Below are 27049 nucleotides of genomic sequence, written 5' to 3'. Positions count from 1 at the left end.
AACAGCAATTCAGTATCTCCAATCCTCAGTAATCCCTAATCCCTGTCAACAGTGTAGGCAGTGGAATTAGAATAACATTTCCAACTCCCACTCTGTCCCAGCATATGGACCACGCAGACGACTCCTCTTTTTGACAGTATTCAACTGCCACAACCAGAGCTACATTGTTCCAGCAAACTGAAGGTGTACAAATGATTGTTTTCCTCAATACATTTTTTTTGCAACCAGGGATGGATCATGTCTGAGTGGAAGCAATTTGAAATGCTGCCAGAAATGTTCGTTTCTCTCTCATCATAAACACAGAATACATTTTACAACGAGTGTAGTAGTGCATTGCAGATAAAACTCTGAAAGTACAATATATCAAACATTTGCCACAGGCATACAAAAAGCGCCTTTAATAATTGTGCTCACTCATTCTGACTGAACACTTACACATTTGCTAATGGGAAACCTACCATGATTACCGATAGTCTTGAATTAACCTTGAACAATGATGAGTGAGAAAAATACAGACATACAAATATCGTAGACATGCTAACCTCTCACTCATCATTATTTACAATTCATTCAAGACTATCCATAATCATGGTAGCATCCACATTAACGTAGAAGTGTTTAGAAACATTCTTATTTACAATAAAAGAGACTCCAAAATGATAATACATGATTTACCATTCATTTCTAGTGGGCATAAAATAATCTGAAACACAACCAAAACAAACAGCAAATGACTGCAACACATGTTTAGAGTCACAAGCTTAATTTAATCATCGATTGCGTGAATATTGGACAAAACACTAAACTTTTGACTACTTTAATACACACAAGTGAATTTGTCCCAATACTTTTGGTCCCCTAAAATGAGAGGACGATGTACAAAAAGAGCAAAGTCACATTAAAGCTGACAGTCTGCACTTTAACCTCATAGTCATTGTAACATTTCAAATTCAAAGTTCTGGAGTACAGAGCCAAAATAACAACAAAATTGTCAACATCCCAGTAAATACAAAGGGCACTGTATATATTTGTAACACTCAAAGCAGACGCCAAAATACAGTATAATGCATCTCTGCAGAAGCTGAAATACTTAAGTGCATATAATTTGTCATGTGTGCATTTAAAGCAATGCTGCCTGGGCGGCCTTCTCATATTCAGCACTGCACCCCTGGGCCCAATTCAGTTCAGTATGTGGCTTTATCTTTAGGGTTTGTTCTCTCTGTCCTGTTCTTAGGAAGAACGTGCAAGGGTAAGAACATCAATAATAAATCAAAGCCTCAACAGCTCACCTAAAAATACACAGGGCCCAATCAATTGTAGCCATCAGCAGGGGATGGAGGCAGAGCTTAGTGGAGGCCAATAATACAAAGGTAGGACTTTGGTTGCAAGTGAGCATTTAATGATCAACCTGATATATAAGAGGGCATGTCTGCACTTATCAGATGGGGATTTTGGCAGTAGACTGATTCAGTGCTTCTAGTGGACTGAAATAGGAGCCGTTACTCATTTTGGGTGCCGGTATTGTTTATGTTTAGGTCCCGGAACTCTGCAATAGTTTTAACCGAATATTCTATAAAGAGATGCTGGTTCTCAAGCAGTAGTTCCAGCTCAAGTCTAACACTGAATTGATGTCCTTGTTGAATTGAGAATGCCCAGGCCGGGGGTGGCTGGGAGGAGAGTCCCTAAGCTGGAGACTAGTAGGCAAAGCGCTGACTCTGCCGGTAGGCCAACTTGTCCAGGTTAGGGTTGCAGGCAAACTGGATCATGGGGGGCGGACCGCACATGAGCACCAAGGTGTCGTCACTGGGGGCCGGCAGGTGCTCCTGGATCATGTCGGCGTTGATGAAGCCCTCACTGTACTCCCAGCCTGAGCCACACAAATTAATCTTATTCAATTATGGGATCGCAAACAAGTACCGCTATGCATAAGGATTCAAATAAAATAAAATGTATTTGTCACTTACAGTTTAAAGCAGTTTTTTGGTACATTTTAAATGTAACCTTTATTTAACTAGGCAAGTCAGGCAACAAATTAACTAGGCAACAAATTCTTATTTACAATGATGGCCATACCGGGGAACAGCGGGTTAACTGCCTTGTTCAGGGGCAGAATGACAGACTTACCTTGTCAGCTCAGGGATTCGATCCAGCAACCTTTCAGTTACTGGCCCAACACTAACCACTAGGCTACTTGCAGCGAAAGGTGCAGTGAAATCAATAGTATATATTAGAACAGCAGCGATGAATGTGTGTGCGTGTGTGGGTGCTTCTGTGTATGTGTCTGTAAGGGTTGTATTTGTGGGTAGTCAAGTGCAAATAATTTATAAGGTGCATATACTGGAGTCTCTGGTGCAAATAGGCTCTAAGGTAAAGTTTACATGTCTGTGCAGGGAGACCGCCAGGTTTAGCTTTTCAGCAGTCTGAAAAACTATTGTGGCATAATAAACACAATGAATACTAATTCAAAACGATAATACAAATTGACACATTTTGTACTTCTGAAATCTGGGATGCCAACACTTAAGCAATGCAAGCAAAAGCCATAAACCACATACCCTCAGGTGCCCTGTCCACTGTGAACCACAGCTTGAAGCGGTCTGGGTGTTGGACTTGGACCTCCTCCAGCTCATCCCTCAGCAGGATGTCCTTCTCAGTCTGAACACACACACACACACACACACGTCTGGTTCAGTGTTATCTCTCAACCTAAGCAAGCCTATGAGCTACATCCACAGTGATGCTAGTCATAAGCATTTATCTATAGAGATGATATTAAAAGTATTTTAGGAGAGACCAGTGTGAGCTGCGGCCACACACCTGGTTAGCATACAGCAGGCTGCAGGTGGTGCTGTCACTGGGGTCCTTCATGATGGCGCGCACCAGCTGTAGCATAGGGGTGATGCCTACAGACAGGGAAGGGAGTTCTGCACCAGGAACTAAAAGCACTCTACATTTACCTGTGCTTAGACAACATTTATGTGTTTAAGTTCAGAGGGCAGGGTTGCAAAAAGAAGATTCACCTGTTCCTCCAGCTATCAGACCCACAGTACTGGCAACTTTTATCTCAGCAGGAGACTTTTTGTCTGTCTGAACTGCAAACTGCCCTGTTGAATTTAATGGGAGAAAGCAATGAGACAATAACTAAGCCAACACAATAATTACTTTCCTTTTCCAATGTGTGCTTGGGGAGCTATATTGTCCAAAATGGAAGACAGTTGTTGAGTGTGTCCATTATCATCTGATAATAAATTTCAGTGGCAATACAGTACAATTATATTCTTTATGCAGTGCTTTTCTGGAGCATTTGGGGCATGAAAGTTGCAAAATGTGAATACTTGGAGATATTACACTTAACACAAGTACTGCTGACTTATTCAGTAGACTTAAGGTTGAAAACAAGTATGTACACACATGGTCAGTCTCAGCCAGCCACACCACACTTAAGCACACAAATCTAAAAACACCCATTCCATTGGAGACTAGGTGTGTGTCCCAAATGGCAACTGATTCTTATGGGCCCTGGTAAAAAGTAATGCACTATATAGGAAATAGGGTACCATTTGGGACACATTTTTGTAAATATCAGAGGGAGGGTGTGCCAGGCAGCAGACTGGCCGTACCATGTCCTTTGTACTCCAGCAGGCCTCCTGGTCCTCTGAAGTCTACCACGTCTCCCAGCTGCAAACTCTCCAGGTATTGGGACATCTTCCCCCCGTCAGGAAACTTGAGGTGCACATTCCTGAAGTAGATCTTGGGAGAAATTCTATCCATGAAATACACTTTGCAGATCAGGGTCTGTATGTACCAAGATTCTCATAATAGGAGTGCTGATTTAGGGATCTGTTTTTAATTTTAGATCACAAATAATAAGATTACATGGACAAAGGGAACCTGATCCTATATCAGCACTACTACCCTGAGATGCTTGATACATACAGAACCAGGTTTGATAGTACTAGTGTGTACATATTCAGAATATGATATAGGATTGCTTGGACAAGCCATACATACCTTCACAACCAGATCAACATATCCTTTGTCGTCGTTGCTGGACACAGGTGTATATGGTCTGACTACCAGGCTGCCGTCAATACGGGCAGAGAGGTATACATGATTCCCTAGAAGAAACAAATAAAGGTGGTTAGAAACAAAGTCAACACTGACTTAAAATAACGCTAGGGTCATTGGGTGTGGCTTCATCCTCTGATTGTTCTGCTAAATGACTCATACAGTAGAGAGCATTCCAGGAACGCAAATCAAGTATTATGTTGAGAGTCTAGTTATTATGCTGGTGAGATAAAGGACTACTTAGATTAATGGAACTGAATTCTACAAAATAATAATTAATGATCAAATGGTCACTTGACAAAACCCAGAAAGAACAATGTGCAAGTGAAGACTTACCAACAGGGAGTCCCAGGATATGTTCTGTTGAGGGAAGTCGAAAGCGAAACCTGCGAGTATCATGGTTGATCACCTATAAAAAGAGGCCATAGAGCCATGCATACACTATACAGTTGAAGTCGGAAGTTTACATACACCTTAGCCAAATACATTTAAACTCAGTTTTTCACAATTCCTGACATTTAATCCTAGTAAGGATTCCCTGTCTTAGGTCAGTTAGGATCGCCACTTTATTTTAAGAATGTGAAATGTCAGAATAATAGCAGAGAGAATGATTTATTTCAGCTGTTATATTTTTTCATCACATTCCCAGTGGGTCAGAAGTTAACATACATTCAATTAGCATTTGATAGCATTTCCATTAAATTGTTTAACTTGGGTAAAACTTTTGGGTAGTCTTCCACAAGCTTCCCACAATAAGTTGGGTGAATTTTGGCCCATTCCTCCTGATAGAGCTGGTGTAACTGAGTCAGGTTTGTAGGCCTCCTTGCTCGCACATGCTTTTTCAGTTCTGCCCACACATTTTCTATAGGATTGAGGTCAGGGCTTTGTGATGGCCACTCCAATACCTTTACTTTGTTGTTCTTAAGCCATTTTGCCACAACTTTGGAAGTATGCTTGGGGTCATTGTCCATTTGGAAGACCCATCTGCAACCAAGCTTTAACTTCCTGACTAATGTCTTGAGATGTTGCTTCAATATATCCACGTCATTTTCCATCCACATAATTTTCCTACCTCATGATGCCATCTATTTTGTGAAGTGCACCAGTCACTCCTGCAGCAAAGCACCCCCACAACGTGATGCTGCCACCCCGTACTTCACAGTTGTGACAGTGTTCTTCGGCTTGGAAGCCTCCCCTTTTCTCCTCCAAACATAACGATGGTCATTATGGCCAAAAGGTTCTACTAATGTGTCATCAGACCATTGTACTTTGTGGAGAAATGTCCTCTCTTTGTCCACATGTGCAGTTGCAAACCGTAGTCGGTCTTTTTTAATGGCGGTTTTGGAGCAGTGGCTACTTCCTTGCTGAGCGGCCTTTCAGATTATGTCAATAAAGGATTTGTTTTACTGTGGATATAAATACTTTTGTACCGGTTTCCTCCAGCATCTTCACAAGGTCCTTTGCTGTTGTTCTGGGATTGATTTGCACTTTTCGCACCAAAGTAAGTTAATCTCTAGGAGAAAGAACGTGTGGCCTTCCTGAGCATTATGACAGCTGCGTGGTCCCATTATACTTGCATACTATTGTTTGTACAGATGAACGTGGTACCTTCAGTCATTTGGAAATTGCTCCCAAGGATAAACCAGACTTGTGGAGGTCTACCATTTTTTTCTGAGGTCTTGGCTGATTTCTTTTGATATTCCCATGATGTCAAGCAAAGAGGCACTGAGTTTGAAGGTAGGCCTTGAAATACATCCACAGGTACACCTCCAGTTGACTCAACTGATATCAATTAGCCTATTAGAAGCTTCTAAAGCCATGACATAATTTTCTAGAATTATGCAAGCTGTTTAAAGGTGCAGTCAACTTAGTGTATGTAAACTTCTGACCCACTGGAATTGTGATACAGTGAATCTTAAGTGAAATAATCTGTCTGTAAACAATTGTTGGAAAAATGACTTGTGTCATGCACAAAGTAGATGTCCTAACCGACTTGCCAAAACTAGTTTGTTAACAAGAAATTTGTGGAGAGTTTTAATGATTCCAACCTAAGTGTATGTAAACTTCTGACTTCAACTGTATATACAAAAGTATGTGGACACCTTTAAATTACTGGATTTGGCTACTTCAGTCACATCCGTTGCTGAGAAGTGTATAAAAATGGATCACACAGCCATGCAATCTCCATAGACAAACATTGGCAGTGGAATGGCCTTACTGAAGAGCTCAATGACTTTCAACGTGGCATTGTCATACGATGCCACCTTACAAACAAGTCAGTTCGTCAAATTTCAACCCAGCAACAGCTGACCCGGTCAACTGGAAGTGCTGAAGATCACCATGCGCAATGCCAAGCGTCGGCTGGAGTGGCGTAAAGCTCGCTACCAGACTCTGGAGCAGTGGAAACCTGTTACTTGGACTGATGAATCACGCTTCACCATCTGGCAATCCGACGGACAAATCTGGGTTTGGTGGATTGCCAGAAGATTGCTACCTACCCCAATACCAACTGAAAAGTTTGGTGGAGGAGGAATAGATCCAGTGAAGGGAAATCTTAACGCTACAGCATACAATGACATTCTAGACAATTCTGTGCTTCCAACTTTGTGGCAACAGTTTGGGGAATGCCCTTTCCTGTTCAGCATGACAATGCTCCCGTACACAAAGCTAGGTCCATACAGAAATGCTTTATCGAGGTCGGTGTGGAAGAACAGGTCGGTGTGGAAGAACAACTACTACCAACATTCAGTAAAATGTTAAGACAAAAATTATTTCCATGAAGTACATATATGAATTAGGCACAGGCCTCTGAAGCACAGACCAAAAATGTATAATTAATTTGATACAAGTATCTGTTTCAATAGCCCACAGTACCTCTTTATCGATGAGTGTTAGGTGGTATTTTTGAGTAGGGTCAAGCAAGGTGACTGGAGTCTTCTTCTTCTTGCCTAGATAGAGGGCTACAATTATGCCCACAGTGGACATCACTACCACCCCAGCAGTCACAGCTACCGTCGTGGACTATATAACAAGAGAGAAAGAAGGTTTTGTGTTATAATAATAACAATCACAAATCCTTCAAAGTATTCACAACCCTTGACTTTTTCCACATTTTTTGTTACACAAAGTGGGACTAAAATGGATTTGTCATTTTTTTGTCAACGATCTACACAACATACTATGTAATGTAAAATAAAACACTAATATATCTTGATTAGACAAGTATTCAACCCCTTGAGTCAATGCATGTTAGAATCCCCTTTGGCAGCAATTAAAGCTGTGAGTCTTTCTCGAAGAGCCTTGAACACCTCGATTGTTCAATATTTTTTGCCTATTTTTAAAATTTATTCTCCAAGCTCTGTCAAGTTGGTTGTTAATCATTCCTAGACAGCCATTTGCAAGTCATGCCATAGATTTTCAAGCTTATTCAAGTCAAAACTGTAACTAGGAACATTCTATGTCATCTTGGTAAGCAACTCCAGTGTATATTTGGCCTTGTGGTTTAGGTTATTGTCCTGCTGAAAGGTGAATTTGTCTCCCAGTGTCTGTTGAAAGCAGACTGAACCAGTTTTCTAGGATTTTGCCTGTGCTTAGGATCTATTATGTTTATTTGTATCTTTAAAAACTCCCTATTCCTTTCCAATGACAAGCATACCCATAACATGATGCAGCTACCACCATGCTTGAATGCATGAGTGATGTGTTGGATTTGCTTCAAACCTAAAGCTTTGTATTCAGGACACAGAGTTCATTTCTTGCCACATTTCTTTGCAGTTCTACTTCAGTGCCTTATTGCACACAGGGTGCATTCTGTACAGGCTTCCTTCTTTTCCCTCTGCCATTTAGGTTAGTATTGTAGAGTAACTACAATGTTGCTGACCCATCCTCAGTTCTCCTATCACAGCCAATCAACTCCGTAACTATTTTAAAAAGTCAACATTGGCCTCATGGTGAAATCCCTGAGCGGTTTCCTTCCTCTCCAGCAACTTAATTGGGGAGGACGCCTGTATCTTTGTGGTGACTGAATGTATTGATACACCATCCAAAGCGTAATGAATAACTTCACCATGCCCTTCATTGCAAGGCATTGGAAAATCTCCCTGGTCTTTGTGGTTGAATCAGTGTTTAATGTGAGGTACATAATGTTGTCATTCAAAAATCATGTTAAACACTGTAATTGCACACCAAGTCCATGCAACTTGTGATTTTTACTCCTGGATTTATTTAAGCTCGTCATAACACATGGGTTGAATACTTACTGACTCAAGACATTTCAGCATTTCATTTTTTAAATGAATTAGTACAAATAAATAAAAAAATTTTTTAAACAATTGCACTTTGACATTATAGGGTATTGTGTGTAGGCCAGTGAACGAAAATCTAATTTCCCCTCATTTTAAATACAGGTTGTAACACAACCAAATGTTTAAGTCAATGTGTTAAGACTTAAGGCACTGTAAAACTGTTTTCATTCTGCATATTTTCTGCTATTATACGTTACATTTTTTCAAGACACTGTCAGGCATAGTCTCAGAATGAACAAAATAGCAGTCTTCCTGGTGACATTTGCCACTGACAAGTGTAGTTGCTTTTTAAATACAACCAATGTCAGACAAAATGTGACAACTATGATGGTATCTGGAATTCTCTATGGTTTAAAAAAGCATTGCTTGCGGCAAAGGCTGCAGTGACATGTACCAGCAGTTGGTTGCTTGGCTGGCAGCTAGGCAAGATGAGTCACTTGCACAAGTTTACAACATGAGTCACTAGTTAGTTATATTCTAATCAGTTCAATGTCAGCGCCAAATCTACAAATTATGTGAGTTAAATTTGAATGGGTCAGGGAATAGAAGTTCTGACAGCTGCAGTGCTTTGTTCCCACTCTTCTGTTTAATAACAAAATACCGCAAACTAGCTGACTAGTTAGGTAGCAAGCAACCTTATGACTGGCTATCAGGTGCTGCTTGAAAACGTAACTAGCTAAAGTAGCTACTGTACGCAGACAAGCAACACAGGAAATAATGTATTTAAACGACAGGATATTCTTACCAATGCGTACTTCATGGCGATTCTGAATTCCTCAGAGCAAGGTTATACTGTTGAAGCGAAAATGTACTTGGCTAGCTATAATTGATCAGTGAAGGCACACCCAAAGAATTGAGTTGATGGGAGGGCGTATTTAGCGGTTACACCAAATTTGTCCAACTTCCGTTGGGGAGAAGAGGAAAACCAACCCAATTTTACAGCAGCACGATTATGATACTACTGCAAGGAGTATACATCAGTTTTGTTCTCAAGTGAAATTAAATATTCTGCCATAAAAGGTAGTAAAATAAAGTATGCTGTGAATGGCATATGCAATGAAATCAAGAAGATGCATTGAATCTTGAAAACCAATTACTAGATTTACTTCAGAAGAATGTACTTTTACTGCTTGGAACATTTAAAATACAGCTTAGTTTTGGTGAAAAAAAGCATAATCAATGGTTTACAAACTCAATACAACAAAGTAATACCTACTTTTATTTTCGCTTCATTTATTTTTTATTTTTTTGTTAACCAATACTACTTAAATTAGTTGCATGCCCTCCCACAGTAAGTACTTTAAAGTAAGACATACCCACAGCAGAGCCTTTAAGGCTGGCCTGCGTAAATACCAAAAATGCCGTAAAATATGTAAGTTGGCCTCTTTTCCTTGGTAACCACTGACCAAGCTCGATGATATTGGCATCTCAATCTAACCTGGTACAGTACATTTAAATAAAGGAGGCCATCTGAAAGTACTGGGTAAGACTACTACTCCTCTATTATATCTCTAGGCCAGGGTCAGTGAGACTAGACTCTGGATCTCATGTTCAGCTCCTATGATGGCGCACAGGCAAGGATCTTCTTGACATAGTTGCGGACGTTGACATGGAGCTGATGGGAGGTGGCACTGAAGATCTCTGTGGCCAAAGCCCTGGTCTCCTCTGATCCATTCCACAGTGCACGGTACACAGGCAGTGTGTACTTCTGTTTCCCCTGGGAGCAAGATACAATTTAATATGCTAAAATACTACTATTTACATGATTGTTTCAGACACCTGAAAAAAATACTAATTTAGCTTTAAACGGACACTATAAAAATACACATGGTATATCACACACACATATAAATATATTATATTTACTATAATAAAACAAACTAACCTAAACAAAATGTGCCTGACAAATACTATAATTTGTGGTTATTATTTTGTACTTTTAACCATTTTTCTCCCCAATTGGGTAGTTAGTCTTGTCCCGTCGCTGCAACTCCTGTACGGACTCAGGAAAGGCAAAGGTCGAGAGCCATGTGTCCAGAAACACGACCCTCCCAAGCCACACTGCTTCTTGACACACTGCTCGCTTAACCCGGAAGCCAGGTTTGATGCAATGCCTTAGACCACTGTGCGATGCAGTGCCTTAGACCTCTGTGCCGACAATGTGTCGGAGGGAACACCGTACAACTGGCGACCAAGTCAGCTTGCAGGCGCCCAGCAGGAGTTACTAGAGTGTGATGGTACAAGGACATCCCGGCCGGCCAAACCCTCCCCTAACCCGGACGACGCTGGGCTAATTGTGCGCCGCCTCATGGGTCACCCGGTCATGGCCGGCTGTAACACAGCCTGGGATCGAACTCAAGTCTGTAGTGACACCTCGAGCACTGCAATGCAGTACCTTAGACCGCTTTGCCACTCGGGAGGCCCTATAATTGATAGTTGAGGACCAAACATTTGTTTTTCTGACCTGGCAGCTGAGGAAGCTGCGCACATGTTGATATCCTGGCTGGTGATAATTCTTGGCGACGATCTGGGCCCAGCGCAGTCGTAGCTCAGCGTTGTTTGACATCACGATGTGAGGGTACTGCTCCTCCAGTTTCTCCATATTACCTTATCAAAGTCGGAGGGATGGTACATCATTGGTGTGACTCATTTCAAAAGTAGTGTACGCACATCCAGACTTGCAGGTGCAAGTTACTAAAAGTAAAGTAATGAAAAAAAAAGAATAGAGATCCACACACTGAGGAATTGGGGTGAATCACATGCATCTTCATAACAATTATTGTGCTAAGGATATCAGTACAGAAGTGTTGTTACCATCGTGTCCTACCTCTAGGGAGTGGGGACTTCTCTATGATCTTTTCCAAGAAGTAGACAGCCTGGTTAGTCTTCCATGCCTGGATGTTGGTCTTCTTGATGCTGGCCATATCCAGGACCTCAGCAGCCCACAGCTCTGACAGCTGCTCAGCAGGCTTCATCAGGCTCTTGCCAGCCGACAGGTCAGGGAGGTAGGGAGGCCAACCTGGCACATTGAGCCAGCTATCAAATTCCAGACCTAGCAAAGAGACCACAAGGAGAGTGAGGTCAGTTTGTAACAGCAAACTCACTTTCAAGCTTAAATACTCATTCTAAAAAGGCAAATACGACCCTAAAAGGCCAATCCAACACTAAAAGCAACTACTGTGTTTTACCCTTAATCGTATCTACTCCTTTCTTCTTCAGGTCAGGGAAATACTCCAGGAAGAACTCCAGAGCGTCCTCTGCCATAACACTGCAGAATTTGAACTTGTCAATGTAGGCCTGTGAGAAGAAACACCCATGTCAGACTGTTGCCCTCGCTCACTCAGACACAGACAGACAGACCGATAGGTCAAAAGTTGACACATACTCTGGAATGAGTTTCTTTAGTTTGACTATTTTCAACATTTTAGAATAATAGCAAGGACAAAAAAAAAAAATTCTTCAAATTAGCCTTGATGACAGCTTTGCACACTCTTGGCATTCTCTCAACCAGCTTCACCTGGAATGCTTTTCCATCCGTCTTGAAGGAGTTCCCAAATATTCACATATTTGATGTCTTCACTATTATTCTACAATGTAGAAAATAGAAGAAAAACCCTGGAATGACTTTTGACTGGTACTGTAAGTATTCACACCTAGCGGTTTCATGTCTGGGCTTTGGCCACTCAAGGACTTTCACATTATTTTTCTGAAGCCATTCCAGCATTGCTTTGGCTATATCCTTGAGGTTATTCTCCTGTTGGAATTTAACATTTTCACTCTAGTCTAAGGTCGTTTGCACTCTGAAGCAGGTCCTCATCAAGGATTTGCCAGTATTTGGCTCCATTTATTGTTCCCTTTATCCTTACCAGTCCCTAATGCTGAAAAACATCCCCAGAGTATGATGCTACCACCCCTATGCTTCACAGTAGGGATGGTGTTCGACGGGTGATTAGCTGTGCCTGGTTTTCGCCAGACATAGTGCTTTGCATTCAGGCCAAGTAGTTTTTTTATTTTATTCATCAGACCACAGAATATTTTGCCATGTGAATTCATTCACGTGTCTTTTTGCAAACTCCAGGCGTGCTATCATGTGCCTTTTTTTCAGGAGTGGCTTCCATTTGGCCACTCTTCCATAAAGCCCAGATTGGTGAAGTGCTGTGGGGACTGTTGTCCTTCTGGCAGGTTCTCCTATCTCAGCCAAGGAACCTTCTGTCAGAGTGGTCATTGGGTTCTTGGTCACCCCCCTGACCAAGGTCCTTCTTGCCCGGTTCCTTAGTTTGGTCGGACGACCAGCTCTAAGCAGAGTCTGGGTAGTTCCATATTTTTCCAATTTTCAAATGATGGCAACCACTGTGCTCTTGGAAACGTTCAACACTCTAGAAATAGTTTTATACCCTTCCCCAGATATATGCCTACAGACTGGTCCTTGGAATTCATGGTATAGTCTCTGCTCTGACATGCACTTTCAACTGTAAAACCTTATATACAGTGGTATAAAGTACTTAAGTAGTACTTTAAAGTATTTTTACTAAGTAGAGTTTTGTTGTACTATTCATATTTTTGTCAACTTTTACTTCAATACATTCCAAAATAAAATTATGTACTTTATACTCCATACATTTTCCGTAACACCCAAAAGTACTTGTTACATTTTGACAGAAAAATGGTCCAATTACTTTTGATACCTAAGTATATTTAAAACCAAATACTTTTAGACTTTTACTCAAGTATTATTTTACTGGGTGACTTTCACTTGAGTCATTTTCTATTAATGCATCTTTACTTTTACTCAAGTAAAGACAAATTAGTACTTTTCCACCACTGCTTATATAGACAGGTGTGTTTCTTTCTAAATCATGTCCAAACAACTGAATTGTCTACAGGTGGACTCCAATCAAGTTGTAGTGACATCTCAATCTCATGATCAAAGGAAATTGGATGCACCGGAGCTCAATTTGGAGTATCAGAGCAAAGTGGTGTGAATAGATATTTCTGTATTTAAATTTTCAATAAGTGTTCAAACATTTCAAAAAACATGTTTTCACTTTGTCATTAAAATTACATATTTAAATACATTTTTAAATCGGGCTTTAACAACAAAATGTGGATAAGTCAAGGAGTATGAATACTTTCTGAAGGCACCGTAGAATGAGAAGCAACACCAACCTTGAGGAAGGCATCGAAGTGACTCTGGTCTCCAGCCAGGTGGGCCAGGTAAGAGACAAAACAGAAGCCCTTCTCATAAGGCGTCTCATTGTAAGTGTCATCAGGGTCAACACCTGAGGGATGTGAGAAAATAAAATGTTTTGCTTTAACTTGAGCAGTCATGATCAAGTGTATCAGTTCTATTGGGTCTGCAGCTCCATAGGCAAATCTCAGTCAGATTAACTACTAATTCAACTAAGACCACTGGGCTACTAATGGAATTGGTTTTGGTTTTAGCCTTAGCAGTCAAGGGTAAATGTAAGCAGTCTGACCTGGTTTGATCTTCACACGCAGTTTATTGAGAGGGTGGTCCTCTCCGGTGTTGTCCATGTGCTGTCTGAGTAAAGCCCTCCCAGTCGCTGCCTCCAGACTAGTGATGGCCTCTCCTACAAATAACAACACAATAGACATCAGGGCTTTGAGAGTGATAAGACAGACAGGTGTGCACAAATAGCTGTGTAGACAACTACAGTTTACTTTCAAATGGAAAGAGTTGCGAGACTTGAGGATGAGCCCATCATACATTGCTACAGCAGGTCTCGCCAATTCTATTTCTGGAGAGCTACCTTCCTGTAGGTTCACTCCAACCTCAGTTGTAACTAACCTGATTCAGCTAATAAACCAGCTAATTATTAGAATTAGGGGCACTTGATTAAAGTTGGAGTGAAACCAACTGGACAGTAGCTCTCCAGGAACATGGTTGGAGAGCCCTGGTCTACAGTAGACAAACTGTGACAAAGTGATGTACTATGCTGATGAAGAAAGGGCTTTATAAATTCAATTTGATTGATTGACAGTCTCTTACCGTAGATCTCCCTGCACACCCGGCGCTGGGCGTACATGGTGAAGCCCTCGTTGAGCCAGAAGTCACCCCAGTTGGCATTGGTTACCAGATTACCGAACCAGCTGTGGCAGATCTCGTGCACAATGACGTCAGCCAGTGAGCGGTCTCCGGCCAGGAGGCAGGGGGTGACGAAAGTGAGGCAGGGGTTCTCCATACCCCCGAAGGGGAATGACGGTGGCATGAACAGCACATCATACCTGAGGGGACGAACCAATTATGTAGCTGTATGTTTATAAGCAGAATAAGTCATGACACTGCAAGCGCAAAGTGAGTGGTCACCATCCGGCAGACTCGACAGCCTTGGTTTCTCAAGTGATTGCCTCGCCTGGTTCACCAACTACTTCTCTGATAGAGTTCAGTGTGTCAAATCGGAGGGTCTGCTGTCCGGACCTCTGGCAGTCTCTATGGGGGTGCCACAGGGTTCAATTCTTGGACCGACTCTCTTCTCTGTATACATCAATTAGGTCGCTCTTGCTGCTGGTGAGTCTCTGATCCACCTCTACGCAGACGACACCATTCTGTATACTTCCGGCCCTTCTTTGGACACTGTGTTAACAACCCACCAGGCAAGCTTCAATGCCATACAACTCTCCATCCGTGGCCTCCAATTGCTCTTAAATACAAGTAAAACTAAATCCATGCTCTTCAACCGATCGCTACCTGCACCTACCCGCCTGTCCAACATCACTACTCTGGACGGCTCTGACTTAGAATACGTGGACAACTACAAATACTTAGGTGTCTGGTTAGACTGTAAACTCTCCTTCCAGACCCATATCAAACATCTCCAATCCAAAGTTAAATCTAGAATTGGCTTCCTATTTTGCAACAAAGCATCCTTCACGCATGCTGCCAAACATACCCTTGTAAAACTAACCATCCTACCAATCCTCGACTTTGGTGATGTCATTTACAAAATAGCCTCCAATACCCTACTCAACAAATTGGATGCAGTCTATCACAGTGCAATCCGTTTTGTCACCAAAGCCCCATATACTACCCACCATTGCGACCTGTACGCTCTCGTTGGCTGGCCCTCGCTTCATACTCGTCGCCAAACCCACTGGCTCCATGTCATCTACAAGACCCTGCTAGGTAAAGTCCCCCCTTATCTCAGCTCGCTGGTCACCATAGCATCTCCCACCTGTAGCACACGCTCCAGCAGGTATATCTCTCTGGTCACCCCCAAAACCAATTCTTTCTTTGGCCGCCTCTCCTTCCAGTTCTCTGCTGCCAGTGACTGGAACAAACTGCAAAAATCTCTGAAACTGGAAACACTTATCTCCCTCACTAGCTTTAAGCACCAACTGTCAGAGCATCTTACAGATTACTGCACCTGTACATAGCCCACCTATAATTTAGCCCAAACAACTACCTCTTTCCCAACTGTATTTAATTAATTTATTCATTTTGCTCCTTTGCACCCCATTATTTTTATTTCTACTTTGCACATTCTTCCATTGCAAAACTACCATTCCAGTGATTTACTTGCTATATTGTATTTACTTTGCCACCATGGCCTTTTTTGCCTTTACCTCCCTTCTCACCTCATTTGCTCACATTGTATATAGACTTGTTTATACTGTATTATTGACTGTATGTTTGTTTTACTCCATGTGTAACTCTGTGTCGTTGTATCTGTCAAACTGCTTTGCTTTATCTTGGCCAGGTCACAATTGTAAATGAGAACTTGTTCTCAACATGCCTACCTGGTTAAATAAAGGTGAAATAAAATAAAATAAATAAAATCCCTAGTCATGGAAAGAGCTACAGTGTGCATTTTGTATTCTAGCCTAGCACTAAGACACCTGATTCAACTAATCAATCAATCCTACATTCCCTGTAGCGCTTCAGAACCAGGGTTGTTGACTGACCACTGAAGTATTAGACCATATTGTTATTTGGGGAATTTCACCTTCCCCAGACGTAGGGTCCAAATAGTTTCTCCCCCACAACCAGAAATTCCTCGATGACTCCGTCGTACTCCTGCTTGGCCGCCTGCAGCAGGCATGGCTCTGTCCATACTCGGGTCCTAAAAGATACAGATTTACAATTACCACCAAGCATTGAAACTCCATAGTATGCAAACAATATCATGCATGTTCTTCAAAGCACATTCTTCAGCAGCATTATATGGCCCATAAGTAGCAAGTGCAGTTTTCGTTCAAGTTCAAACTTCATTCAAGTTGAACATTCACCCTGCTTTTTGATTCTCATCTCTCTACTCAGACTGACACACAGAATGCATTTTGCGGGTCAATGACCAACACGCCCAGGTTGTTATCAGTAAATGCTTTAGACAGGAGAGGAATATTGTCTTGTAACTACCGTGATGTTAGGTGAGGTCCATACTAGAAGCAGAATGCTTAACACTATCAAATTACACCCCTTACTTGACCAAAACAAATAGTCAAACTGTCACAAGATTTAGAGGCCTAGCATGGGTGCCAGTCTATTTCTGATCTCTTGACAATTCCCTTTGGAATTGTCACATTTGGCTTAAGCACAAACAAATCAACAGCACAAACAGATCTGGGACCTATCCAAGGCTACCAGGGGCGGCAGGTAGCCTAGTGGTTAGAGCATTGAGCAAGTAACCAAAAGGTTGCTAGATCAAATCCCAGAGTTGTCGTTCTGCCCCTAAACAAGGCAGTTAACCAACTGTTCCTAGACCGTCATTGTAAATAAGAATTTGTTCTTAATTGACTTGCCTAGTCAAATAAAGGTTAAAAAAAGTTTTATTTAAAGGCAACGCAGACTCTTTCACCTTGGCCCCACCTCCGCAGAGACCAAGTCTCCTACAGCCAAGGCCACCAGGTAGGAAGGGATGGGCTGTTCCATGGTGAACAGGAACGTGTTGTCTGCCATCCTGTGTTCTCCCTTACTGGCACTCATGACTGCTGTGAAACCATCAGGAACCTGTGGAGGCAGACAGGGCAGTCTTCGGACAGAGTCATCATGATCGATAATGGTACCAATATCCATTACTAATACAGACAAAGTAGTCGGAATGGTGGATAAGGTGAGGTTGCCACCATACATTAAGAGCTTTTTCATCAATGTGTGTTAATACTAGACCTACAATTCAAAGTGCTTTAAGTATTGAAAAACAAGTGAACACAACACACCAGGCAAAGCACAAGAAGTTGAATGACAGGGCAAATTAGAATAAACAGGATAATAGACAAAAAAAGATGTGAATGACAAAAAGGAAAAACACAGAAGCTTAATTATCCTGCAAAGAGAAAAAGATTGTGAGACAGCAATGTCTCTGTGGTTATTCTCCCATGGACATTGGCTCAGTCCGAGTCCAGTCCAGGGGCTCACCTTCACGGCGGCCGAGTAGGTGCTCTTGACGGCCGGCGTGTCAAAGCAGGGGAAGAAGGAGCGGTTGAGCACAGCCTGGCCCTGGGTGAAGACGTAAGGCTTGGCCTTCCCAGCTGTCTGCTCTGGATCCAGCCAGCACACCTAGTGGGTCAGGGGGGCAGAGACCAGGGTTTGAGTGTAGAGGTAGGGGCACACTTTACCTTCACAGCAACCGAGTAGGGGCTCTTAGTCATGGGGGTGTGGAAGCCAGGGAACAGGCTGCGGTTCAGCACAGGGAAGCCAGAGGTGTAGAGGAAAGGCTCTTTCTTTTCGGCAGTCTGAGCAGGCTCCAGCCATGATATCTACAAATGTATGCTGGGTTTAATGAGGATGGTGCAGTTCATGAATAGGCACTCATTTGTTGCACTTATGTACAGTGCATTCGTCAAATATTTTGACCCCTTGACCTTTTCCACATTTTGTTACGTTACAGCCTTATTCGAAAATGGATTAAATAACAAAAAAACTAAATCTACACACAATATCCCATCAAGACAAAGCAAAAACAGATTAAGAAATGTTTGCACAGTTATTCATTATAAACTGAATTATTACATTTACTTAAGTATTAAGACCCTTTACTCAGTACTTTGTTGAAGCACCTTTGGCAGTGATTACAGCCTTGAGTCTTCTTGGGTATGACACTACAAGCTTAGCTCTGTCAGGTTGGATGGAGAGTGTTGCTGCACAGCTATTTTCAGGTCTCTCCAGAGATGTTCGATCGGGTTCAACTCCGGGCTCTGACTGGGCCACTCAAGGACAATCAGAGACTTGTCCCGAAGCCACTCCTGTGTTGTCTGGCTGTGTGCGTCGGGTCATTATCCTGTTGGAAGGGGAACCTTCGCCCCAGTCTGAGGTCCTGAGCGCTCTGGTACAAGTCTTCATCAAGAATCTCTCTGTACTTTGCTCCGTTCATCTTTCCCTCGATGCTGACTAGTCTTCCAGTCCCTGCCGCTGAAAAACATACCCACAGCATGATGCGGCCACCACCATGCTTCACCGTAGGGATGGTGTCAGGTTTGCTCCAGACGTGAGGCTTGGTATTCAGGCCAAAGAGTTCAATCTTTGCTTCACCAGATAATCTTGGTTTCTCATGGTCTGAGTCTTTAGGTGTCTTTTGGCAAACTCCAAGCAGGCTGTCATGTGCCTACTATTCAAACGTTGGGGTCACTTAGATATTTCCTTGTTTTCCATGAAAACATACATGAAATGAGTAGCAAAATGAATAGGAAATATAGTCAAGACGTTGACAAGGTTATAAATAATGATTTTTAATTGAAACAATAATTGTGTCCTTAACTTTGCTTTTGTCAAAGAATCTTCCATTTGCTGCAATTACAACCATGCAGACCGTTTGCATTCTAGTTGTCAATTTGTGGAGGTAATCTGAAGCGACTTCACCCCATGCTTCCTGAAGCACCTCTCACAAGTTGGATTGGCACTTCTTACGTACCATACGGTCAAGCTGCTCCCACAACAGCTCAATAGGGTTGAGATCCGGTGACTGTGCTGGCCACTCCATTATAGACAGAATACCAGCGGACTGCTTCTTCCCTAAATAGTTATTGCATAATTTGGAGCTGTGCTTTGGGTCATTGTCCTGTTGTAGGAGGAAATTGGCTCCACTTAAGCGCCGTTCACAGGGTATGGCATGGCGTTGCAAAATGGAGTGATAGCCTTCTTTCTTCAAGATTCCTTTTACCCTGTACAAATCTCCCACGAAAGCACCCCCAGACCATCACATAACCTCCACCATGCCTGACAGATGGCGTCAAGAACTCCTACAGCATTTTTTCTACGTCTCACGAATGTTCCTTTGTGACCCGAACACCTCAAACTTAGATTCATCTGTCCATAACACTTTTTTCCAATCTTCCTCTGTCCGGTGTCTGTGTTCTTTCGCCCATCTTAATCTTTTATTTTTATTGGCCAGTCTGAGATATGGCTTTTTCTTCGCTACTCTGCCGAGAAGGCCAGGATCCCGGAGACGCCTCCTTCACTGTTGACGTTGAGATTGATGTTTTGCGAGTACTATTTAATGAAGCTACCAGTTGAGGACTTGTGTGGCGTCTGTTTCTCAAACTAGATAATCTAATGTACTTGTCCTCTTGCTCAGTTGTGCACCGAGGCCTCCCACTCCTCTTTCTATTCTGCCAATTTCTCACATGGAATAGCCTTCATTTCTCAGAACAGACTAACGAGTTTAGGAAGAAAGTGCTTTGTTTCTGGCCATTTTGAGCCTGTAATCGAACCCACAAATGTTGATTCTCCAGATACTCAACTTGTCTAAAGGCCAGTTTTATTTATTTTTTAAATCAGCACCACAGTTTTCAGCTGTGCTAATATCCTTGCAAAAGGGTTTTCTAATGATCAATTAGCCTTTTAAAATGATAAACTTGGGTTATCTAACACAACGTGTCATTGGAACACAGGAGTGATGGTTGCTGATAATAGGCCTCTGTACGCCTATGTAGATATTCCTTTAAAAATCCTCAGTTTCCAGCTACAATAGTCATTTACAACATTAACAATGTCTACACTGTATTTATAATCAATTATGTTATTTTCAATGGACAATGGCTTTTCTTTCAAAAACATGGACATTTCTAAGTGAACCCAAACTTTTGAACGGTAGTGTGTTTATTTACAACCTGCCCGCTCGACCCTATCCCCTCCTCTCTTCTCCAGACCATTTCCGGAGACCTTCTCCCTTACCTCACCTCGCTCATCAACTTATCCCTGACCGCTGGCTACGTCCCTTCCGTCTTCAAGAGAGCGAGAGTTGCACCCCTTCTGAAAAAACCTACACTCGATCCCTCCGATGTTAACAACTACAGACCAGTATCCCTTCTTTCTTTTCTCTCCAAAACTCTTGAACGTGCCGTCCTTGGTCAGCTCTCCCGCTATCTCTCTCAGAATGACCTTCTTGATCCAAATCAGTCAGGTTTCAAGACTAGTCATTCAACTGAGACTGCTCTTCTCTGTATCACGGAGGCGCTCCGCACCGCTAAAGCTAACTCTCTCTCCTCTGCTCTCATCCTTCTAGACCTATCGGCTGCCTTCGATACTGTGAACCATCAGATCCTCCTCTCCACCCTCTCCGAGTTGGGCATCTCTGGCGCGGCCCACGCTTGGATTGCGTCCTACCTGACAGGTCGCTCCTACCAGGTGGCGTGGCGAGAATCTGTCTCCTCACCACGCGCTCTCACCACTGGTGTCCCCCAGGGCTCTGTTCTAGGCCCTCTCCTATTCTCGCTATACACCAAGTCACTTGGCTCTGTCATAACCTCACATGGTCTCTCCTATCATTGCTATGCAGACGACACACAATTAATCTTCTCCTTTCCCCTTCTGATGACCAGGTGGCGAATCGCATCTCTGCATGTCTGGCAGACATATCAGTGTGGATGACGGATCACCATCTCAAGCTGAACTTCGGCAAGACGGAGCTGCTCTTCCTCCCGGGGAAGGACTGCCCGTTCCATGATCTCGCCATCACGGTTGACAACTCCATTGTGTCCTCCTCCCAGAGCGCTAAGAACCTTGGCGTGATCCTGGACAACACCCTGTCGTTCTCAACTAACATCAAGGCGGTGGCCCGTTCCTGTAGGTTCATGCTCTACAACATCCGCAGAAGTACGACCCTGCCTCACACAGGAAGCGGCGCAGGTCCTAATCCAGGCACTTGTCATCTCCCGTCTGGATTACTGCAACTCGCTGTTGGCTGGGCTCCCTGCCTGTGCCATTAAACCCCTACAACTCATCCAGAACGCCGCAGCCCGTCTAGTGTTCAACCTTCCCAAGTTCTCTCACGTCACCCCGCTCCTCCGCTCTCTCCACTGGCTTCCAGTTGAAGCTCGCATCCGCTACAAGACCATGGTGCTTGCCTACGGAGCTGTGAGGGGAACGGCACCTCAGTACCTCCAGGCTCTGATCAGGCCCTACACCCAAATAAGGGCACTGCGTTCATCCACCTCTGGCCTGCTCGTCTCCCTACCACTGAGGAAGTACAGTTCCCGCTCAGCCCAGTCAAAACTGTTCACTGCTCTGGCTCCCCAATGGTGGAACAAACTCCCTCACGACGCCAGGACAGCGGAGTCAATCACCACCTTCCGGAGACACCTGAAACCCCACCTCTTTAAGGAATACTTAGGATAGGATAAAGTAATCCTTCTCACCCCCCCTTCCCCCCTTAAAATATTTAGATGCACTATTGTAAAGTGGCTGTTCCACTGGATGTCATAAGGTGAATGCACCGCACCAATTTGTAAGTCGCTCTGGATAAGAGCGTCTGCTAAATGACTTAAATGTAAATGTAAATGTAAATTTGTAATACATGGGGTATTGTGTGTAGATTGAGGGGGGGGGGGGTGCCATGATCCATTTTAGAATAAGGTTGTAATTTAACAAAATGTGTTAAAAGTCAAGGGGTCTGAATAATTTCCAAATGGAGTGCATACTTCCAAGAAATGTGAAACTAAAAACATTGCAGACTATGAATATAATGTATAGCCAACAGAGTTTATCTAATTTGAAAAAAAAGGTTTTACGGTTTTAAATATACTGAACAAAAAAAAACGCAACAATTAACATTTTTACTGAGTTACAGTTCATAATTTAAAAAACTGCGCGGTAGAAATGACCAACAACATTGACACCCTGAATTTAGCAGCTGCTAAATCGACAGATCAGTTGGAAAAAGTGATGGGCTACTTTCTGCTCACGCCAAAGTTGGTGTAAACCGCAGTGACTTGACACAATGCTGGCCAAACAAGATGTAGCTACAAACAAAACAGAGTTAAATGGTTCCAGTCTACCGTGAAGTGTTCATCCATGTATACAGACAGATAAGAGTCTAGCGACATTTTAAGATATTATACGTTTTTAATTTTGTCAGAGTCGTTTTCATTGAAAGTTAAAGAGTACTGTTAGCTAGTTATGGAACGTTACGTGTATGATCTGTGTAGTAATATTATTTGAATCAGAGAACCTAGTTGTTAGCTTTAGCTACCTGCAGATTCATACTACAGCTATGACAACATTTGTATAGCTAGTCGTATGAGTTTGGATTATGCCAGTACATTGCTTAGCTAGCTAGCTAGCTACATGACTAAACAAGACTCCACTTCGACAGATGATTACATGACCCGTTAAGTTAGCCAGGTGTGTCTGGCGGTGCTTATGGCCATCTATTGTATTTCATGTGCGTCGGGTAAGCATCATCTAATAATTATAAAATATTTGTATCTGGACACTTTTTTATATTGCTACTGCGCAAGTAACCATTTTACTGTATAAAGTTAGATCATATTTGATATAGGACTAGAAGGACTAGATAGTGTATTGTTACCTGAAATGTTTCCTTTTTGTAGGCCACTGCTTTTACCACCACCACACAGTCTTAATCTTTGGTTGTTTACTAAACTACTCACTCTGTTTAACACATGGCCTCGCATGTGAATCCTTAAAGTGATGGGTGAGGCTAAGAAGGTGTGAATGATGCTGAATGGATGTAGACAAAGAAGAGCTCTCCAGTAGGTGTGCCAAAACATTCCAGGACCGTTTTCTCAAAAGTGGTGTTACAAGTTTATGAACTTTTAAATCAGAATTACCTTCCCATTGTTCTTCAACTGCAGTATATGATATACCAGTCTCTACTTTTATACAACATTTTAAAAAATATATAAAAAAATGTATTCACATTTTTCTACATAAAACCGAATCGAGGCAAATGGTCACATAAGGAAAAAAGTCAATTTATTTCAATTCATTAGGCCCTCATCTTTGAATTTCACATGACTGGGCAGGAGCAGCCATAGGCCTGGGAGGGCATAGGCCCACCCAATTGAGAGCCAGGCCCACCCACTGGGGAGCCAGGCCCAGCCAATAAGAAATAATTATTCCCCACAAAATGGCTTTATTACAGACAGAAATATTCCTCAGTTATTCCTCAGTTTCATCAGCTGTCTGGGTGACTTGTTTCAGATGATCCTGCAGGTGAAGAAATCTGGTGGACATTCCTGCAGTCAGCATGCCAATTGTACACTCCCTCAAAACTTTACACATCTGTGGCATTGTGTTGTGACAAATCTGCACATGTTAGAGTGGCCTTTTATTGTCCCCAGCCCTGTGTAATGATCATGCTGTTTAATCAGCTTCTTGATATGCCACACCTGTCAGGTGGATAGATCATCTTGGCAAAGGAGAAATAAATGTACACTAACAGAGATTTAAACAAATTTGAGCACAAAATTAGAGAAAAGCTTTTTGTGCGTATGTAAAAAAATATTAGAAAATCAAGTGTATTTCAGCTCATTAAAAATGGGACCAACATTTTACATGTTGTGTTTGTATTTTTCTTCTGTATAGGTTCAAATAGAAATACATTCTTGGTAACCAATCATCTGGAAGTAACAAGCTAGTGTTGTTGTTGCTAGGTAAACTGACTCTAGTTACGACGGCTGAATGACATTCACTTACCCCTGGTCCATCGGATGCAAGAAACTTGACCACCACTCGAAACTGTTCCTCAATTTTACATGGTGCTGGGAATTTTACAACCAGTGTGGTGCCATAACTGGTGAAATTGCGCGTCATGAATTCTACTTTCACTGAATCCGAATCATCTTCACTTCGGCAGTAAGAAACCTCTTGCATTGAGAGGGAGGGATGAATGTCCAACAGTAGCTCGCTTTGAGAATCTTGGATGCATTTCAGCTGTAGCGTTTCAGTTCCTCTCAAAGTTCTCTTCTCAAAGTCCACGCTTAGATCTAAGTGGAAGTGTTTTATCTTGAATTGACGAAAGCTCGAAGACGTAGCCACGTCCTCCGCTAGATCAGAGTGCAGTTTCAGAGATTTTTCCATATTTTAGTAGCCTACAGCAAGAATAACTGTGTAAACGTGAGTCTTCCTCCAACGATTGGCTGCACCGCTTCTTCTTCTTCCTCCGTGGGGTGTATATCGGCGATTGGCATCCAACAGCTGCACCTCTCCAGCATCAACACACAAAAAAGTACTTCTGGGTCACGGAAATCTTCAAAATAAAAGTCCCCGCATAATAGTAGAAAGTGTCAATAACCTGTTTTATTCATGATATATGAAAAATAAATTACAATGATTCATATTTGTTGATATTTAAGTGACATTTGGCTTTTAAAACATGTTCCATGGTCCAATAAATGCCCCCAATGCGAATCACTGTATATGGAATACATATTGGTTTATAGAGCAAACACTATTCTGGGTTCCGCAGTAGAAGTATTGTAGGAGAAAAAATATGGGGTGTTAAAGAATCCAATAAAAAGGGATGGAAAATGTAGGTGCTGGATTTTAGGCCGGTAGCAACCACCACAGGGTGTCCCTTCAGAACACAAGGAAGCAGTAGTTCCAGGTCAAGGGTTTAATGAAGATCCACACACACACAACACCACTCTCTGTGATACTAATTGTGCTTATTTAACTGCATGCACAATAAAACATCTGAAAGAAAATAACATTTTTCTAAGGTGGTAGAATAAGCAGTGGTGGAAAAGTACTCTAATGTCATACTTGAGTAAAAGTAAAGATACATTAAAAAAATGACAAAAGTAAAAGACACAGAGTAAAATACTACTTGAGTAACAGTCTAAAAGTATTTGGTTTTGAATATACTTAAGTATCCAAATTAAATGGAATTGCTAAAATATACTTAAGTATCAAAAGTAAAAGTATAAATCATTTCAAATTCCTTATATTAAGCAAACGAGGCACCACTATTTTATTTGTATTTTTATTGATGGATAGCCAGGGGCACACTCCAACACTCAGACATAATTTACAAACAAAGCATTTGTGTTTAGTGAGTACACCAGATCAGAGGCAGTAGGGATGACCAGGCATGCTCTCTTGATAAGTGCGTGTCCTGTCAAAATGTAAGGAGTACCTTTGGGTGTCAAGGAAAATGTATGGAGTGTAATGTTTCTTTGGAAATGTAGTGAAGCAAAAGTAAAACTAGTATAACTAGTAAAGTATACATAGTAAAGTACTGATACAACAAAAAACATAGTAATTTAACATATTTTTACTTAAGTACTTTACACCACTGAGAATAAGCAGGAGACAAACATCAGTTGGTCAGCAGAACGAAAACTCCAGACTGCCTGAGGCCCTGCCTGGTCCGGTATTACAATAAGTCCCAGGTAAAAAGGCTGCTGATTGGCTAATAAAATGATGAATGCCAAGACCTTATTTAAAAAAAAAAACATTTGGGGTCTTGAAAAGGAGATGAGCTGGCCGTTTTTACATTAGGGAATATTTAGTAGGGTCCGTATCTGGGTGCCGCAGTAAAAGTATTGTAGGAAATACTTACGTCGGATATATACAATGTATTTGTATGGTGTCATTTCATGGGGATTTTAATACACAGTGTTGCTGGCTTTTTACTCCACCCATTCCATAGGTAGCCACAATTCGAAGCACTGTATATGTAATACATACTATACTGGCTTATGCCAGTGGTCCTTATGGACCCAAATGGGAAATCCTATGTTTTCCTGGGACCAAAGCTTATGAAAACATGCAACTAGACGTAAATATTTGTACATTTCATTGCCCTTATGCTTAAAACAAATTACAATTAAATGAAATACCCATATAAATAGCAATTCATGCTATTTGATTGAAAACACTTGAATATCTGTCTAGGTTGGAACTGTTGCTGTTAAAATACAATAAATAATTTTAATTCTGAACTGGAATAAACTAATTGATCACATCACACAGCTGTATAACAGACACACACACACACACACACAGTCCTAATCAGAGGTGTGTAGCTGGTTGAAGTTTTCAACAAGCATGTCTTTTCTGTGCTCAGTTTATTACAGTGCAACCCTGAGGTCATGCTCAGCTTTGAGTATGTTTCTGCAATTAAAAAAAAAGTATGCCAGAGTTGAGCACCCTGACTCGCATAGGTATGTGGTGCCAAACTGGATCAGAGCATCTAATGCTTTCTCAGTCAGGCAGGAGACAGCTTCCTGCGTAAGATAAGCAACCCAGAACTGTGTGTGGGTTTGCCTCAAAAAGCATCTGGCTTCAAATCAGTTTAACAGCAACAGCTCCAACCTAGACTTGTTTTCAACAATCATTTCTACAGTAAGATGTACAGTAGACCTGATCATTTTTTGTCTTCATATGTACTGTTACTTAGGGTTGCACTAACAGTAGCTAGTTAGCTTGGTTTGGCTAACGTTAGCTAGCTATTAGCTGTGTTCAATGGGATTGT

General features: G+C 42.0%; 2 protein-coding genes across 3 annotated transcripts; both read right to left on the bottom strand.

The window, feature by feature from the left end:
- Positions 1-665: 665 nt before the first annotated feature.
- Positions 666-9305, bottom strand: LOC124003674 (NADH-cytochrome b5 reductase 3-like). The gene is made up of 9 exons (XM_046312184.1): positions 9118-9305; positions 6943-7089; positions 4405-4477; positions 4012-4118; positions 3621-3750; positions 3021-3104; positions 2818-2903; positions 2556-2655; positions 666-1867 (listed from the first exon to the last, which is right to left on the bottom strand). The coding sequence occupies exons 1-9, from the start codon at positions 9130-9132 to the stop codon at positions 1695-1697; spliced, it is 915 nt and encodes a 304-aa protein (XP_046168140.1). The 5' UTR covers positions 9133-9305; the 3' UTR covers positions 666-1694.
- A 147-nt stretch (positions 9306-9452) lies between these two features.
- Positions 9453-24779, bottom strand: LOC124003672 (arginyl aminopeptidase (aminopeptidase B)). 2 transcript variants are annotated; one of them, XM_046312177.1, is made up of 11 exons: positions 24268-24779; positions 17749-17889; positions 17189-17340; positions 16337-16453; positions 14383-14618; positions 13850-13963; positions 13539-13651; positions 11561-11669; positions 11200-11424; positions 10837-10979; positions 9453-10089 (listed from the first exon to the last, which is right to left on the bottom strand). In XM_046312177.1, the coding sequence occupies exons 1-11, from the start codon at positions 24649-24651 to the stop codon at positions 9931-9933; spliced, it is 1893 nt and encodes a 630-aa protein (XP_046168133.1). In that variant the 5' UTR covers positions 24652-24779; the 3' UTR covers positions 9453-9930. The 2 variants fall into 2 exon arrangements, with proteins under 2 accessions (XP_046168133.1, XP_046168134.1); XM_046312178.1 differs by lacking the exon at positions 17749-17889 and adding an exon at positions 17949-18089 and having other exon boundaries at positions 24268-24778.
- Between the last annotated feature and the right edge of the window lie 2270 nt (positions 24780-27049).

This window comes from Oncorhynchus gorbuscha, linkage group LG18, assembly GCF_021184085.1.
Source record: "Oncorhynchus gorbuscha isolate QuinsamMale2020 ecotype Even-year linkage group LG18, OgorEven_v1.0, whole genome shotgun sequence".
In the NCBI taxonomy this organism is placed as follows: domain Eukaryota; kingdom Metazoa; phylum Chordata; class Actinopteri; order Salmoniformes; family Salmonidae; genus Oncorhynchus; species Oncorhynchus gorbuscha.
Note: the sequence above shows the minus strand (reverse complement) of the source record. Positions and strands in the feature narration are given on the sequence as shown.

What these genes read in the sequence shown, in the direction of transcription:
- LOC124003674 (XM_046312184.1), bottom strand. An exon ending in TAACACTCATCGATAAAGAG is followed by an intron (nt 4,478 to 6,942) that starts GTACTGTGGGCT and finishes CTCTTTTTATAG; the next exon opens with GTGATCAACCATGATACTCG. An exon ending in ATGTTGATCTGGTTGTGAAG is followed by an intron (nt 3,751 to 4,011) that starts GTATGTATGGCT and finishes ATTTCTCCCAAG; the next exon opens with ATCTACTTCAGGAATGTGCA.
- LOC124003672 (XM_046312177.1), bottom strand. Translation starts at nt 24,651, where the DNA reads ATGGAAAAATCTCTGAAACTGCACTCTGATCTAGCGGAGGACGTGGCT. An exon ending in GGTGTGCAGGGAGATCTACG is followed by an intron (nt 13,964 to 14,382) that starts GTAAGAGACTGT and finishes TGTTATTTGTAG; the next exon opens with GAGAGGCCATCACTAGTCTG. An exon ending in GAAGTCCCCACTCCCTAGAG is followed by an intron (nt 10,980 to 11,199) that starts GTAGGACACGAT and finishes GACTTTGATAAG; the next exon opens with GTAATATGGAGAAACTGGAG.